Source organism: Emydura macquarii, unplaced genomic scaffold (assembly GCF_026122565.2).
Source record: "Emydura macquarii macquarii isolate MOO-44397 ecotype Brisbane River unplaced genomic scaffold, CSIRO-AGI_Emac_v2 contig_1876, whole genome shotgun sequence".
Classification (NCBI taxonomy): Eukaryota; Metazoa; Chordata; order Testudines; family Chelidae; genus Emydura; species Emydura macquarii.
This window is the reverse complement of record NW_027132013.1, coordinates 29,038,085-29,050,104: the sequence shown is the minus strand read 5'-3', so window position 1 is coordinate 29,050,104 and position 12,020 is coordinate 29,038,085. Positions and strand designations below refer to the sequence as shown.

At 42.7% G+C, this 12,020-nt stretch overlaps 1 protein-coding gene across 6 annotated transcripts in view; it reads right to left on the bottom strand.

The window, feature by feature from the left end:
- The window catches only part of MEIS2 (Meis homeobox 2), a 180,718-nt gene extending 174,602 nt beyond the window's left edge, over positions 1 to 6,116 (bottom strand). For 3 of the 6 annotated variants that reach the window (XM_067558054.1, XM_067558048.1, XM_067558050.1), the window contains exons 1-6: positions 5,867 to 6,116; positions 4,631 to 4,863; positions 3,050 to 3,191; positions 2,501 to 2,551; positions 1,706 to 1,756; positions 692 to 841 (exon numbers count right to left, since the gene is read on the bottom strand). In XM_067558054.1, the coding sequence (XP_067414155.1) occupies positions 692 to 841; positions 1,706 to 1,756; positions 2,501 to 2,551; positions 3,050 to 3,191; positions 4,631 to 4,863; positions 5,867 to 5,878 (639 nt within the window). In that variant the 5' untranslated portion in view covers positions 5,879 to 6,116. Of the gene's footprint in view, positions 1 to 691; positions 842 to 1,705; positions 1,757 to 2,500; positions 2,552 to 3,049; positions 3,192 to 4,630; positions 4,864 to 5,423; positions 5,563 to 5,866 lie in introns of those variants that run through there. The other 3 variants (XM_067558049.1, XM_067558051.1, XM_067558053.1) reach the window with 2 other exon arrangements.
- Between the last annotated feature and the right edge of the window lie 5,904 nt (positions 6,117 to 12,020).

The following is a 12,020-nucleotide window of genomic DNA, read 5'->3' as shown; positions in this document are numbered from 1 at the left end:
GCAAAGAAGTAAAAGCTACTCCTTTACCATAAGCATCAACGTTTAGTCCTGCACACATAACAATAACTCAATAACTACTAAAGTATTAAAATCAACCGCTAACCTACGGTTACTCAATCATAATTCTCCCCAGCTTTCTGTAATACATTGTTAATAATTGGTTCATCAAAGTTACTATCTTTTATTATGAAGAGGCTTCAGGCACTTGGCAATAAGTCCACATTTTGACAATAAGTTGCTATAAAGCAAAAGCATTGGAAACTCCAATGTGTTAACCCTTTTCTTCATGCAATGTAAAACTGCCAATAATTCTCAGCACTTGTCATCTGCGCAAGGGGCGAAAAAAATCACCAAACTTTCTCCCTAACTTTCTCGACTCTATTTCCTTGCACGGCTGCATTGATTACAGGGTTGGCAAAGCAGAAAAAGCACCGATCGCCACATCAAACAGACAATTTGCTATCGCTGCAAGTCGCCCAGATCAGGAAACTTAACAAATCATAAGCAAACTCCCTCAGCTACAGATAGATGAGAAGGGGGGGGGGGGGGGAGATCGACTGTAGGAAGAGCTTTAAAACTCGTAGGGGACTGGGGGGAGGGGGCAGAGAGAGACTTACACAGGCTAAAAAAAGGCGACTTCTAAGCAGGTTAGAGTCTTTAAAAATGCTATAAAGGGATCAAGAAGACTTACATGGTCGGCTAAATTTGTGGAAGATCCTGAAAGTTCTTCATGATCAGATTTGGAGCTGCCATCCCTTTCGTCAATAACTAGATCTATTGGCATTTTTCCTTTCAAACAACTAATGTACCGATGGCAAAAGTTATCGCACAACTCGTGGACCTGAAAATAAAAAAAAAAAAAAGAAGGCAAAATATCGGATTGCAACTTTTTTTTTTTTTTTTTTTTTTTTTTTTGGTAGCAAGAGAAACTCTGTGATCTACTCCACGAGTAACTCTAATTAAGGGGCGTAATAGTTGAAGGCAAGGAAACAATACAGAAATTGTTGCAGCACATATTATTCTCTAGAGACTTGCCGCAGCAACAAGTTAGAGAGAGAGAGAGAGAGGAAGAGAAAGACAGAGAGAGAGAGACTGGATTCAGTCTAGTCTGTAGAGGACAATCCGATTTGGTGATAACACAAAAAACTCTAGAAACTGGACCTAGTCAATATCGCTGGAGCATACACAATTCAGCCAGGTATCGCTGGTAACTTGTGATGGGATCTGTTTGAACTGGGGCAGAGATGTATGTATTTCCAGGACTTGTAAAAATAAATAAGGGCGCTTATTCTCTGAAAAGATCCTAGTCTCACCTCAAAGCATAGTTACTCCCCAGAGGTACCGTCACCCCAGGCTTAATCATAATATTTAATGCTGGCTGGGGTTAATATGACGATCAGATCTGGATTAGAGCAAGGGTTATTTAATTTTGAAAATAACATTCCGACTCGGCGAACTCGCAGCATACATTTAAGAGGGAAGGCAAAGGGATTAAACTATTTTAAAAGGACCCGATTCGAATTGCAATTAAAAAGAAATGCCGGGTTGGGCTCAGTGTCACATGCGCTTATGGCACAGGTTACAGCATCACTCACCCTGCGTTTCCCCCCAAATTCTTTGGCAGTGCTTACAAGGGTCTACAACAAATCAATTAGGAGGAAATAATGCGAGTGGGAGTATCTGTCCCCAGCTCCCTTAGTCTTACCTTTTCTAATTCCAAAAGATGAAACCTTAGTACTTGTATTGCTTGGATCATCTGAAAGAAAGTTTGGAGCAAGGTTTGAGGAGTTATGTGTGAGAAGGACACACTGGGGTCCGTGCAGAACAGGGAGCAGAGAGGGGGTGCACACTCATTATCCAGGTTTTAGCTCATTGGTCACGCCTGAGCAATTTCGATTCACTTTAACCTAAGCACTTGATTTGTATCATATTTATTTCAAGAGCGGTGATTAGTGTTTCGCTGAGAGCTCGAGAAACCCCCTCCCCTGTCTCCCCCAGCCCTTATTTCTGAGGGTCCGCACAGCGACCAAACAAACACACTGGCAAACCCACCCCCCCTCAAAAGAAAGAAGAAAAGGGGGAAATGCTCGAGATGCAAAGTTTGGCATCTTCTCTACAAGCGGATTTAGGCACTTTTACTATTGAAATCGTCCACATTAGCAAAAGAATTGCTCTCGAGATCTCCAGCTTTCTCTTCTTAAGCAGTTATTTCCTTCACTTTAGCTTCCCGTGGCTTTAAACACAGGTTTGCAATGCATCGGGACTTCAGAGTTTCCCGGGTTCACTTTAAAAGTGAAGCTCTTTGAACCCTCTTGGATGGAGTTTTTCATCTTTCGGCTTTCCCCCTCCCGGGTCCTAAACCCTGGACGGCTGAACCTGTAACTATCGGGCGCCTCCAGCTTACAGCGAGGAACCCTTCCCGGTTTAGAAAGGTGCTTGTCATTAATATCACAAGCTATAGCACAGGGGGGGAGGGCGAAGGCAAAGGTGTAAGCCTTACCAAATTGTCCAACTCTGGGTTTGAAGAAAAAAGCGGCTTTTCAGCGCGGACCTGCGAGAAGAAGGAAACCAGGGTGAATTACAGCCCCCGTCCAACGCTCCGCAACCGCATCACTCGAAGGAAAAACATGTGCCAAGCTAGCGAAATATGCCCAGGCCAGATTATAATGTTACTACACTCCGGGAAATAACCATTTATGCAGGGGGGGGGCAGTCGAAACTGCAGCCAGCCCGGTGCCCCTCTCACAGAGCCCTCTCCTTTTCCTCTCTTTTATTTCTCTGCATGCCCGAGTGTGTCTGGCTAAAAACCCGATGACAGTGACTGCTAGGTTGGGGGGATGAGGGTTTTGGGTGAACTCGTGTCAACAGTCGGGAACGGCCAATTCGGATCGGTGGGAGAGCACATTTTCCACCTCCTTTCCAGTGTAGGGATAGGGGCTTGTTGGGGTTGGTTTCTCTCTCTCTCTCTCTCTCTCGGAAAGTGCAGTAATCGGTGGTGTGATTGTATGGGGAGACTGGGGGTCAGAAGGCAGTTCAAAAGTGTGTGGACCTGTTTAGCGAAGACCGCGATGTCCTCGTTGAAAGAGTCCGAGGAGCAGACATCCCCGCCGGCCACACCAGGCTCCCGGGGAGTGCAGGTCGCCAGCTCGCACTTCTCAAAGACCAGCGCTAAGAGGGGGAACAACGGGTGCCTACCGGGCAGTGACACACAAAGAAAAGGGGGGGGGGAGGAAAGCAAGAAAGAAGAGCTCTATTCAACAAGTATATATACACACACACACACACTAAACCCGGCAGCCCTCAACGACGCCTTCAAACCGGGCAAATACAAATTCAAACTTCAAAAAATATTTGCACCATTTAAAATCCCAAACCGCATCCACTGTTCAAAGCCCACAACAAAAAAGAAGCTAAACACATCACAAAACAAACACATGCACACCTTACAGTAGCTCAGCTGCGAATTTTACACTTTGGGCCACAGCTTAAAATAAAATGAAACCAGGACAATCCCACCCCGTACCCCCAAGCGACAACCTGAAATGAGAAACACGGTTACGCAAATCGTTTCAACTACTTCGCATCGGGTTTTGTCTTTATTATTTTTAAAGGAGACTGCTAGCAAAAATGTGGTGAAGTTTCATGGCTTAGAAAGCACACCCAAGTAAAATACCAGCTGTCTAGATAACTGAGCTGGGGGGGGGGGGAGATAGAGAAAGAGGGAGAAGCACTTCTAGAAATATTTTCCCATAATTGGAGTAGTCAAGGAAAAAAATCTCTGTGTTAAGTAGTGCGTGTTTGCCTATTTTCCTCTTTTGTATCTCTGATCGGAGGCCCTACTTATGTCATAGAGGTTACTATCTCTTCTTTGGGGGTAATTTACTGCACTGAAAAGAATCTGTGGCATTCCCCCAAGCATTGGTACAGGGTTGAGGGCTTTTGTTGTTGTTGTTGTTTTGATTTGGGGTTTTTCAAAAAACAAATTTCTCTCTAAACGGGGAAGTTCAGCTCACTGCCTCCAGTTTTTTCCAATTCAAAGAAGAGTTGTCTGCAAGAAGTGAGCCCCTTTATTATTACTCTGTCTTCCGCGATTGGAATACTTCTTTATTTACAGTGCTGGAGGAGTGTTATTATGGCATCTTGATCAACCAGAACAACTCTTCTTCAGCTAAAATCCAACGCAGTGATATCCACCCCCTGTCTCAATTCCTAACTTGTGCCTATCCGAGAAAAAACAACAACTTCCACTTGTAAGAGTGTATGTTGCTGGTGCACATTTCCTGTAAGTACTTATGTCCCTCCTATGTAATCAGACTAAAATTATGTATTATTCATTATTATTATTAGTGTTACTGCTACGAATACAGTGCCATGCGACGTCTCCCTACAGAACAGTGAGTTGTGTATATGAATCTCCTAAAACCATTATTAACTGTGTCTACCAAGGCTTTTTCTCCAAAGGAGACTTTAGGCACAGTTAACCCTCTAAACTCGCCAGCCCGATCTCCACTGATGGGAGCTTTCTCTCTCTAGCACCCTTCCTGTCCTTTGCCTCTTTCCCATTCCTATGTCCAAAACACACACGCTGCAAGCCGGGCTATGGCGCCCGGCTTGCCCTGCATGTACCTACCCGTAGATCGCATCCTTGTCCCGCTTCAAGGCGTCGTTGACAGCCGATCCCATGCTGGCCGGCATGACATTGGGGTGCGGGGCGTGGGCTCCATAGTGTTGGCTGGCGTGTAGCGGCGGCCCATGGTTCAGGTGGTGAACCGGGGGGATCGGCCGGGGAGCATGAGGGTCTCCGTACATGGAAGCCGGCACCCCTACTCCGTCCATCCCGCCGTAATGGGGCAGCTCATCGTACTGTCAAAAAATGGGCCAGAAGAGAGAGAGAGAGAGAGACAGCGAGAGAGAGAGAGAGAGAGAGAGAAAGAGGAAGAAGGAGGAGGAGGAGGAGGAGGAAAAAAAAAAACCAAAAAAACAAACAACAACAACAAAAGTCAGAAGAGAGTTAAGCACCCAGACAGACACAACAGAGCAAAACCAAACAGGAACAGCCACAACGGAGGGAGAGTTCTACAAAATGAAATAAAATAAAATAAAATAAAATCAAGTGCAAGAGGCTAGCAAGGGTTGGGGAAGGAGGGGGGCCGTGTGAGGAGGAGGAAGGGGTACAAGGGGGGGGGGGGAGAGAGAGGTCTGCTTCAATCAAGGAAGAAGAAACCCTAACAAGGAAACTGGGATGAAAAGGAAGGAAATGAAGGAGAAACTCGAGTTACTCTGAATTAGAAAGCAAAGAGCAGAAATAAAGGAATAAACAAACAGAATCAAGAGCAAATAAATAAATAAAGAACTAAACTCTGGGAAGCAGGGAGGAGAAGGCAGGGAGTGTGGGGGGAGGGGGGAAATAATCTGAAAGTTACCAGAAACATTATTTAGTAGCAATTCCCCTTGTCCTTGGCAAAGTCAGAGACAAAACAAGCAGCAAGATATGTGTGTATAGATATATGTATATTTCCTAGGCGGCAGCGGCAGCGGCAGCAGCAGCAGCAAAGCCTTCCCCTGTGAAACCCGTGCTACTGAGCAGCTCGAGTAGCAGGGAAATCGCGCTGCTGGGGGAAAAGCTGGAGAGGAAAAAAGCGTGGAACAATTGCATAGACACAGAGAGAGAGAGAGAGAGCGAGAGCGAGAGAGAGAGACGCGCACACACACACACACACACACACACACAAAGCTGGTGAATAATTTTTGCTGCTATTTTTTAATACTGGCCGCCATCATCATCAGCAACAGAGGAGAGCAAATCGGACAGGCCCCTCTTAAGAGAGGATTTATATATAGGTAAGTGTTGGAGATTTAAACCTACCCTTTGCGCCATCAGTCTGCGCTCCAATAAACTCCTGGATGTGTCGTATATTAATATCCCAGTCCAGAAAAGAAAGTGATTTACAGTGAAGAAGATTCCTTTTTTTTTTTTTTTTTTTTTTGAAACCCACTTAAAGACTTCTCCTATTCTCCAGTCTGGATAAATAATAATAATAAAATAAGCAGCCAAGAACCACGATGTTTGTGTATTTCTTCTTTTTTTCTCTCTTTCTTTCTTTCCTTTTTCTCTTTCTCTCTCTCTCTCTCTTTTTCCGTTTTTCTTTCTCTAAGCAAAAAAAAAAAAAAAAAAAAAAAAAAAAAAAAATTTGTCAAGCCCCCAAACTGAAGGTTACGATCGGCCCGTCCGCAACCCACAGGTAACCAAACGGTCGTGTCTCATGGCTTTTTGCCACTCCAGCTGTCAATCAAAGCCAGGGAATGTCAAGGTAGTGAATGAATGATGGTTGATGATGATGAAGAAGAGAGGAGGAATCTTTTTAACCCCGGTTTCTTCTTCCAGTAACTCCGCGTTTGGGTTTTGCCTTTTAGGATCGCTATAGGGTTTTTTTTGTAAGTACTAGGAAGAGGGGTGGGGAAAGATGCGAAGAAAATTGAATAGTTTGCAAAACCTGGACTTCCCCCCTCCTCTCTCTCTCTCTTTTTTTTTCCTGGTAGGTATTTTGTCTCTCTCTCTCTCTCTCTCTCTGAGATGAGTGAGTGTCAGTAAGTGTTGGCAGGTTGGCTGCTGGCTGGCTTATAGAAGAGGCTCAGTTTTGCAGCGCTGATCGGCGGGAGAATGAAATGACGGAACCCGGAAGTAGTGGTGGCCATAGCCAGTCCTACAACAGAGACACATACAAGGGAGAGGGGAGAGGGAGAGGAGAGCACAGAGCGAGAGCGAGCGAGCGAGCGAGCATAAAGCCTGTGATATGCAGAGTATGTAATCAGGATTGCTTCCACTCCACATGGGGGGGGGGGGGGGGCGCCATCCAACAGAACAGACCCGTAGCAAATCAACCTTCCTTTTCATATAGGAAAGAGAGAGTGTGTGAGAAAGAGGGAGACGCAAGAGGAGGAGGAAGACAGAGAGAGAGAGAGAGAGTGTTTATGTGAAAGAGGGGAAGAGGGAAAACTGCAGAAAGCAAGAAGAAAAGTACGATAGAAGCCTAGACCTGGTTTGGTTTTCACTAGATTATTTTACCAGCGAAATATATCCTGCTTAACTGCGTTGTTTAGCATATTGTTAACAATTTTTTTTTAATCTTCAGCTATTACTGTAGCCGCGTGTGGTATGCAAGTCTGTGGGAATAGACAGGTAAAATGTGAAGGGGCATATCAAGTTGATCTTCCATAGGAAACCAGCTTGCTTGTACGAAGTACTGCGTCTCTGCCAGAATGTTATGTTTCAAGTGTGGTTTCTTTCCTGTGCAAATTCATTACGCTGTTTAAAAATTAATTTTCCAGGACATGAAGAGAACACCTCATCCAAACTAGATCTGGCATTGTTCTTCATTAAGTGATCGCTTCTATCAACCACAGTTGTGATGTCTGGAAGGGGGGAGGAGGAGGGAAGTCCCTTTAGTTTTGGGAGGAGGTTTGCAGTCTTTCAAAGCGGCTTTAAAACCACGTCCTGGTCACTTTTTTGTAGGCTAAGCCCAAATGTGATGTCGAATTTGTTTGCACGTTCATTCTGAGCCAGCCACTGCGTCTCGTGTGTACAATGTACTTATGTATGTAGGTATGTTTCTGGAGCTTGTTCTCTAGCTGTGTTGTATTTGTGGAATGTATGCTTAAGTATTAACTCGGTAATGCCTTCTAATGGTAGTGCTAATTACACTTGGGTGATTTAGCAAATTAAGTGAGATGGTGCACCCCCCTCCTCTTGAGCACCCGATGAACTTTTACTTACACACACACGCGCACGCACACACACACACACACACGTTAATTTTGGTATGTTTCTGTCGCCCAATCACTTTGCTGGAACTAAAACATGCCTTACCTCAGAGCAGTCAATTACCAAAGCTACCCGAGATCATCAATCATGGGGGATGCTTGAAGTTTAGGGGAGGAGCGATGGTCAAACTATCGATTGCTGCACTTTTGTCCTCCCCCCCCCCTTTTCTCGTTCACGGTCCCCTGCACATAAAATCTAAAACAGACTATCCCGCTAATAGTGGGATTTATCAATGATTATGTACCCAGTTGTGAATGTGGCCTCATACATAGATGGTTCTTAAATATACACCGCAAAAATGGATTTGAGTCAGCTAGGGATTTTTTTTTTTTAAATTATTGTTATTTTAAGATTTTTGGAAACTAAAATAAATAAATAATTAAAAAACCCAAAGGGCAGTTATAGAAATTTGGCTAGATTTTAATGGGCACAGAGAATGAGCTCCAGAGGTCAATAAACCCCTCGAAAATGATGAATGATTGAGTACCTGTGATGATGATAGTGATTACCGGAGCAATTAAACAGTTTGATTAAATGAGCCATCATAACAATGATGTCTGCGGGAAATCAGCCCTCACATATAAAGAAAGATAGTGTGGAGGGCTGACAAACGCCAGTGGGCATTCCTCCGAGTTCTGATAGCGCTGAGCCCTGCCGAGCAGGCGGTATTTACAAATATGAGAGCAATATGGAGAAAAGTCACTCCGGTACTTTTATCCAGAGTTGCACCCTCTCTAAAGCTCGTCAGAAGCCGAAGAGCAGACCCGTTTCCCCCCCCTAGAAGATCTCCTCCAAGATTAAAGCTAGCTCTAAGAGCAACCGATACTCTGTGACTGACTTTCACGGGACTATAGAGAAAGGTGAGTAAAAAGCCCTTAGTATGTAGATAGAGCTCTTTCAAGGAGTGGTTAAGTCGATTCATTTCGCAAGGAAAAAGCCGGGCTTGTTGTGCAGTATTTTATACTCTGTCGTATAAATCGGTAACGCAATTCAAGATATTCATGGTAATGAATACTTGGCTAATCCTCTGGGTGCACGGAGACCTACAGAGCAGTAGGTTATGCAAATCCTTTCCTAGTTTTACAGCTGTACTTTTCTACCAGATTTTTTTAGAGATCGAGTCATTGATGAATGGTATTTGCTTTTTCGCTTCCTAGAAAGAAGCCAAATTCCTAAACTTCATCGGAATTAATTGATTATGGTGCTTCCAATACACCCAGGCTTCGAGGATATATTTGAACTCATTTATATCAACTTATTTTCTTAACTTACTTATCTCAACTTATTTCCTAACAGTGGCAGTATGAATACAGACATATGCCTCATTTCATATAGCTTCAGTATGATACAAGAGAGGGTCTTTTACTGTAATATAGCTGTATAAAAGGAATCTAGTTCCCCTGAAGACTTCATCTGTTTGTTCAGATCCCTGGCTGGGTGTATTGTGATGAAAGTTTATCTGTTCCTTGTAAAAAGGAAGTTTCTACACCATTTGATTTACAAATAAGAATGTGCTTAATTAATTATAGCATTTTAGCCTTCATTTTTTCCCCACATGCCTGATTTTCATACTATTCAATGTAGATTTCAATTATCTAAACTAAAGAATTGTTAGAAAGCAACATAAATATAGCTACAAAAAATAGGGAAAAGATTTTGCGGTACCAAACACTGCTCCTTTCACAATTTTTGTTTTAAACTAAAAGCCCTGAGCTGACTAGCCCTGATGTGTGCGTGTCATCTAGAAGCAGGACCAGCTTTTAAAAATGATTTTAAGCTGTTAGAAAGTGAAATTTCATATGGTCAGTTAAAGGTTTTTCATGCTCCCCGTTGTGTCATTTTCCACTCACAGGGCTGAAGAAAGATGGAACCTTTTCCCACTCTCCCAGTGGATTAAAGCATGCAATATACAGGAACAGAGTTTAAAGCACTACGGTTTAGCCATTAGAGGATCTAAATTTCGGGCTAGTCCAAAATGAAGCCTTGGACATATTCAGCTATTAGTAGGATTAGGTAGGAATGTAAGAAGCAGCAGCAACAGCACTCTTAGCTGTTGTTGGTAGTAGTTTTTTTTTTCCTTCCTTTTTTTTCCTAGTATAGTGGGATACTCTTTAAAAACCAGTAATTCAGAGAGATTAAATTGGCTGATTTCCAGTTTCGCGTACACACACTTACATCAGACTATTCCCGTGAAAAGTGTGAGAGAGGCGAATCATTTTTTTCCCCCCAGATCAGACTAAAGTCCAAAGAGAAATTAAGTGTCCGGTATGGAAGTGCATCTCCGTCAACAGCCAGGTCCTTTTGGCGAGGCTGGAAATGGTTTTAACAGGCGGTAAAATTTCATCTTGTGGTGTCAAATTGGGGTCAGTTTGGGGTTAGAGCTCTCAGTGTCCGAGAAGGAGCTGTCCAGCTGTGTGGGGATTCATTAAGGGCAAAAGATCCGTTTCAAGAAAAACAATACAAAGACAATCAGAGGGCTAAAGATCCTCTTCAAATCGCATTTTACAAGTGCACCAGAACAAATATGGACGCTGAAACCTATTCCCTTCAAACTCCCAAGTCGGCTTCTTAGTTCCTGGAGGGAGTGAGAGAGAAAATCCTGTAAAATGTAGTCTGTTTTCAATCAGCCTTTCCGAAGTGTGGCATCTTAGCTTTTGCTGGCTTTGAGATCTGCCTCTATTTTTGAGAGCCCTGCAAAAACGGAGTTGCACAACAGGTAATATTTTAGATGTAAGAAGTATATTCCATTGTTTATGTTAAACCACTGCTTTTATGCACAGAGCTATATTTTATTGCAAATAGAAAGTTTGGGGAAACAGGCTATGCTTACACGAAATCACTATTTACTGTTCGGAAATCCTCTTCCACTTCCTATAGGCAGTGATTTGGTTTAATAGATATTTTGGCTAGTTTACTTTGGGGTCCCTAACAGAGTGGAAAGTGTACATTGTTGTCCTGGTTTATTAAATGCGCGTGGTTTAAATCCTTTTAGCCTTCCTACTCTGTTAGAACAATTGACGCCTTGCTGGAAGGACAAATGACTTGGACCTTAATCTTGTTTGGAACTTTATTCAACGCTTGTTTTGTTTGTTTGTTGAGCTGAAATAGTTTTGGATCATGCAAATTGTATTCAGAAATGCAATTTATCCTTCACATTTGCAGATCTACTATAATGGAAAGGCTAGAGATATTGCAGAATAACATGAATTATTTTGAATATTTTAATTTGCATTTTTCTTGAAATATGTTGAATGAAATGCATCAAATTTAATGACGAAAGAAATAATTCTATTAAAATGGTCTTTAGGGTTCTAATATAACCATAACCTTGTATCAAAATCCACAGGAAGTTTTCTTTTCAATATATTATCCAGATCACGTGTAATATATTACTATTCCATCCTTATTTTTAGTATAAGGAATATTCCATATTTTAATCTCCCACATACAAGAAATGCACTCTCCTAATTTCCTGTACTATCCCATACGAAGATGAGGTTTCATTGTTAGAACTTAATCAGTTTCTACTCGTCTCCATCTAATTCTTATGGTTTGATCCCCTCCCCAAATTATTCACTAAATATGTGGATTCTGGCAGCTGCATCATTTTCTACGTCTGGTCTAGAGTGCCCCTTTGAAATTAAGTACATATTAGTTTCATCAGATCACTATGTTCATTTAGTCTTTTAGTTCATTTAGATCTTCTGCCCCCACCCCTCTTTTCCAATAATGTGCTTTGCTCTTTTTTTTTTCCTTCCCTTTTCAGCAATCTATTACTTTTCGAAAATCTTTCCATTCCAGAAAGTCAATGGTAGCCCATCACGGTGAACTTTTCTTGACCTCCACTGCAGTATGATTGGGATCTTTGGAAGTTGGATTAGGAGGAGGTTCATTTAGTTACCTGTTAACATCCTCCCCCTGCTCCTTCTTTCTCTTTCTTTTTTAAAAACCAACACGAACCCAGAGAGATCTAGGTTCTCTATTCACTTCCAAGTCCCTATTATTCTCCCAATAAACTCCAGAGATTTAAAACGGCACTTGTGGGGTGGCTTCTTCCCCCCCCCCCCCCCCATTTCTTTCTCTCTTCTGTTTATTCTGTTAAAGATCCCACAGAAGTGAAGAAGCGATTCAATAAACAGCCCTCTAGCGCTATCTGGCGGGACTCCAACACTTTCAGAAATGCGCTTTTCCCATTCAA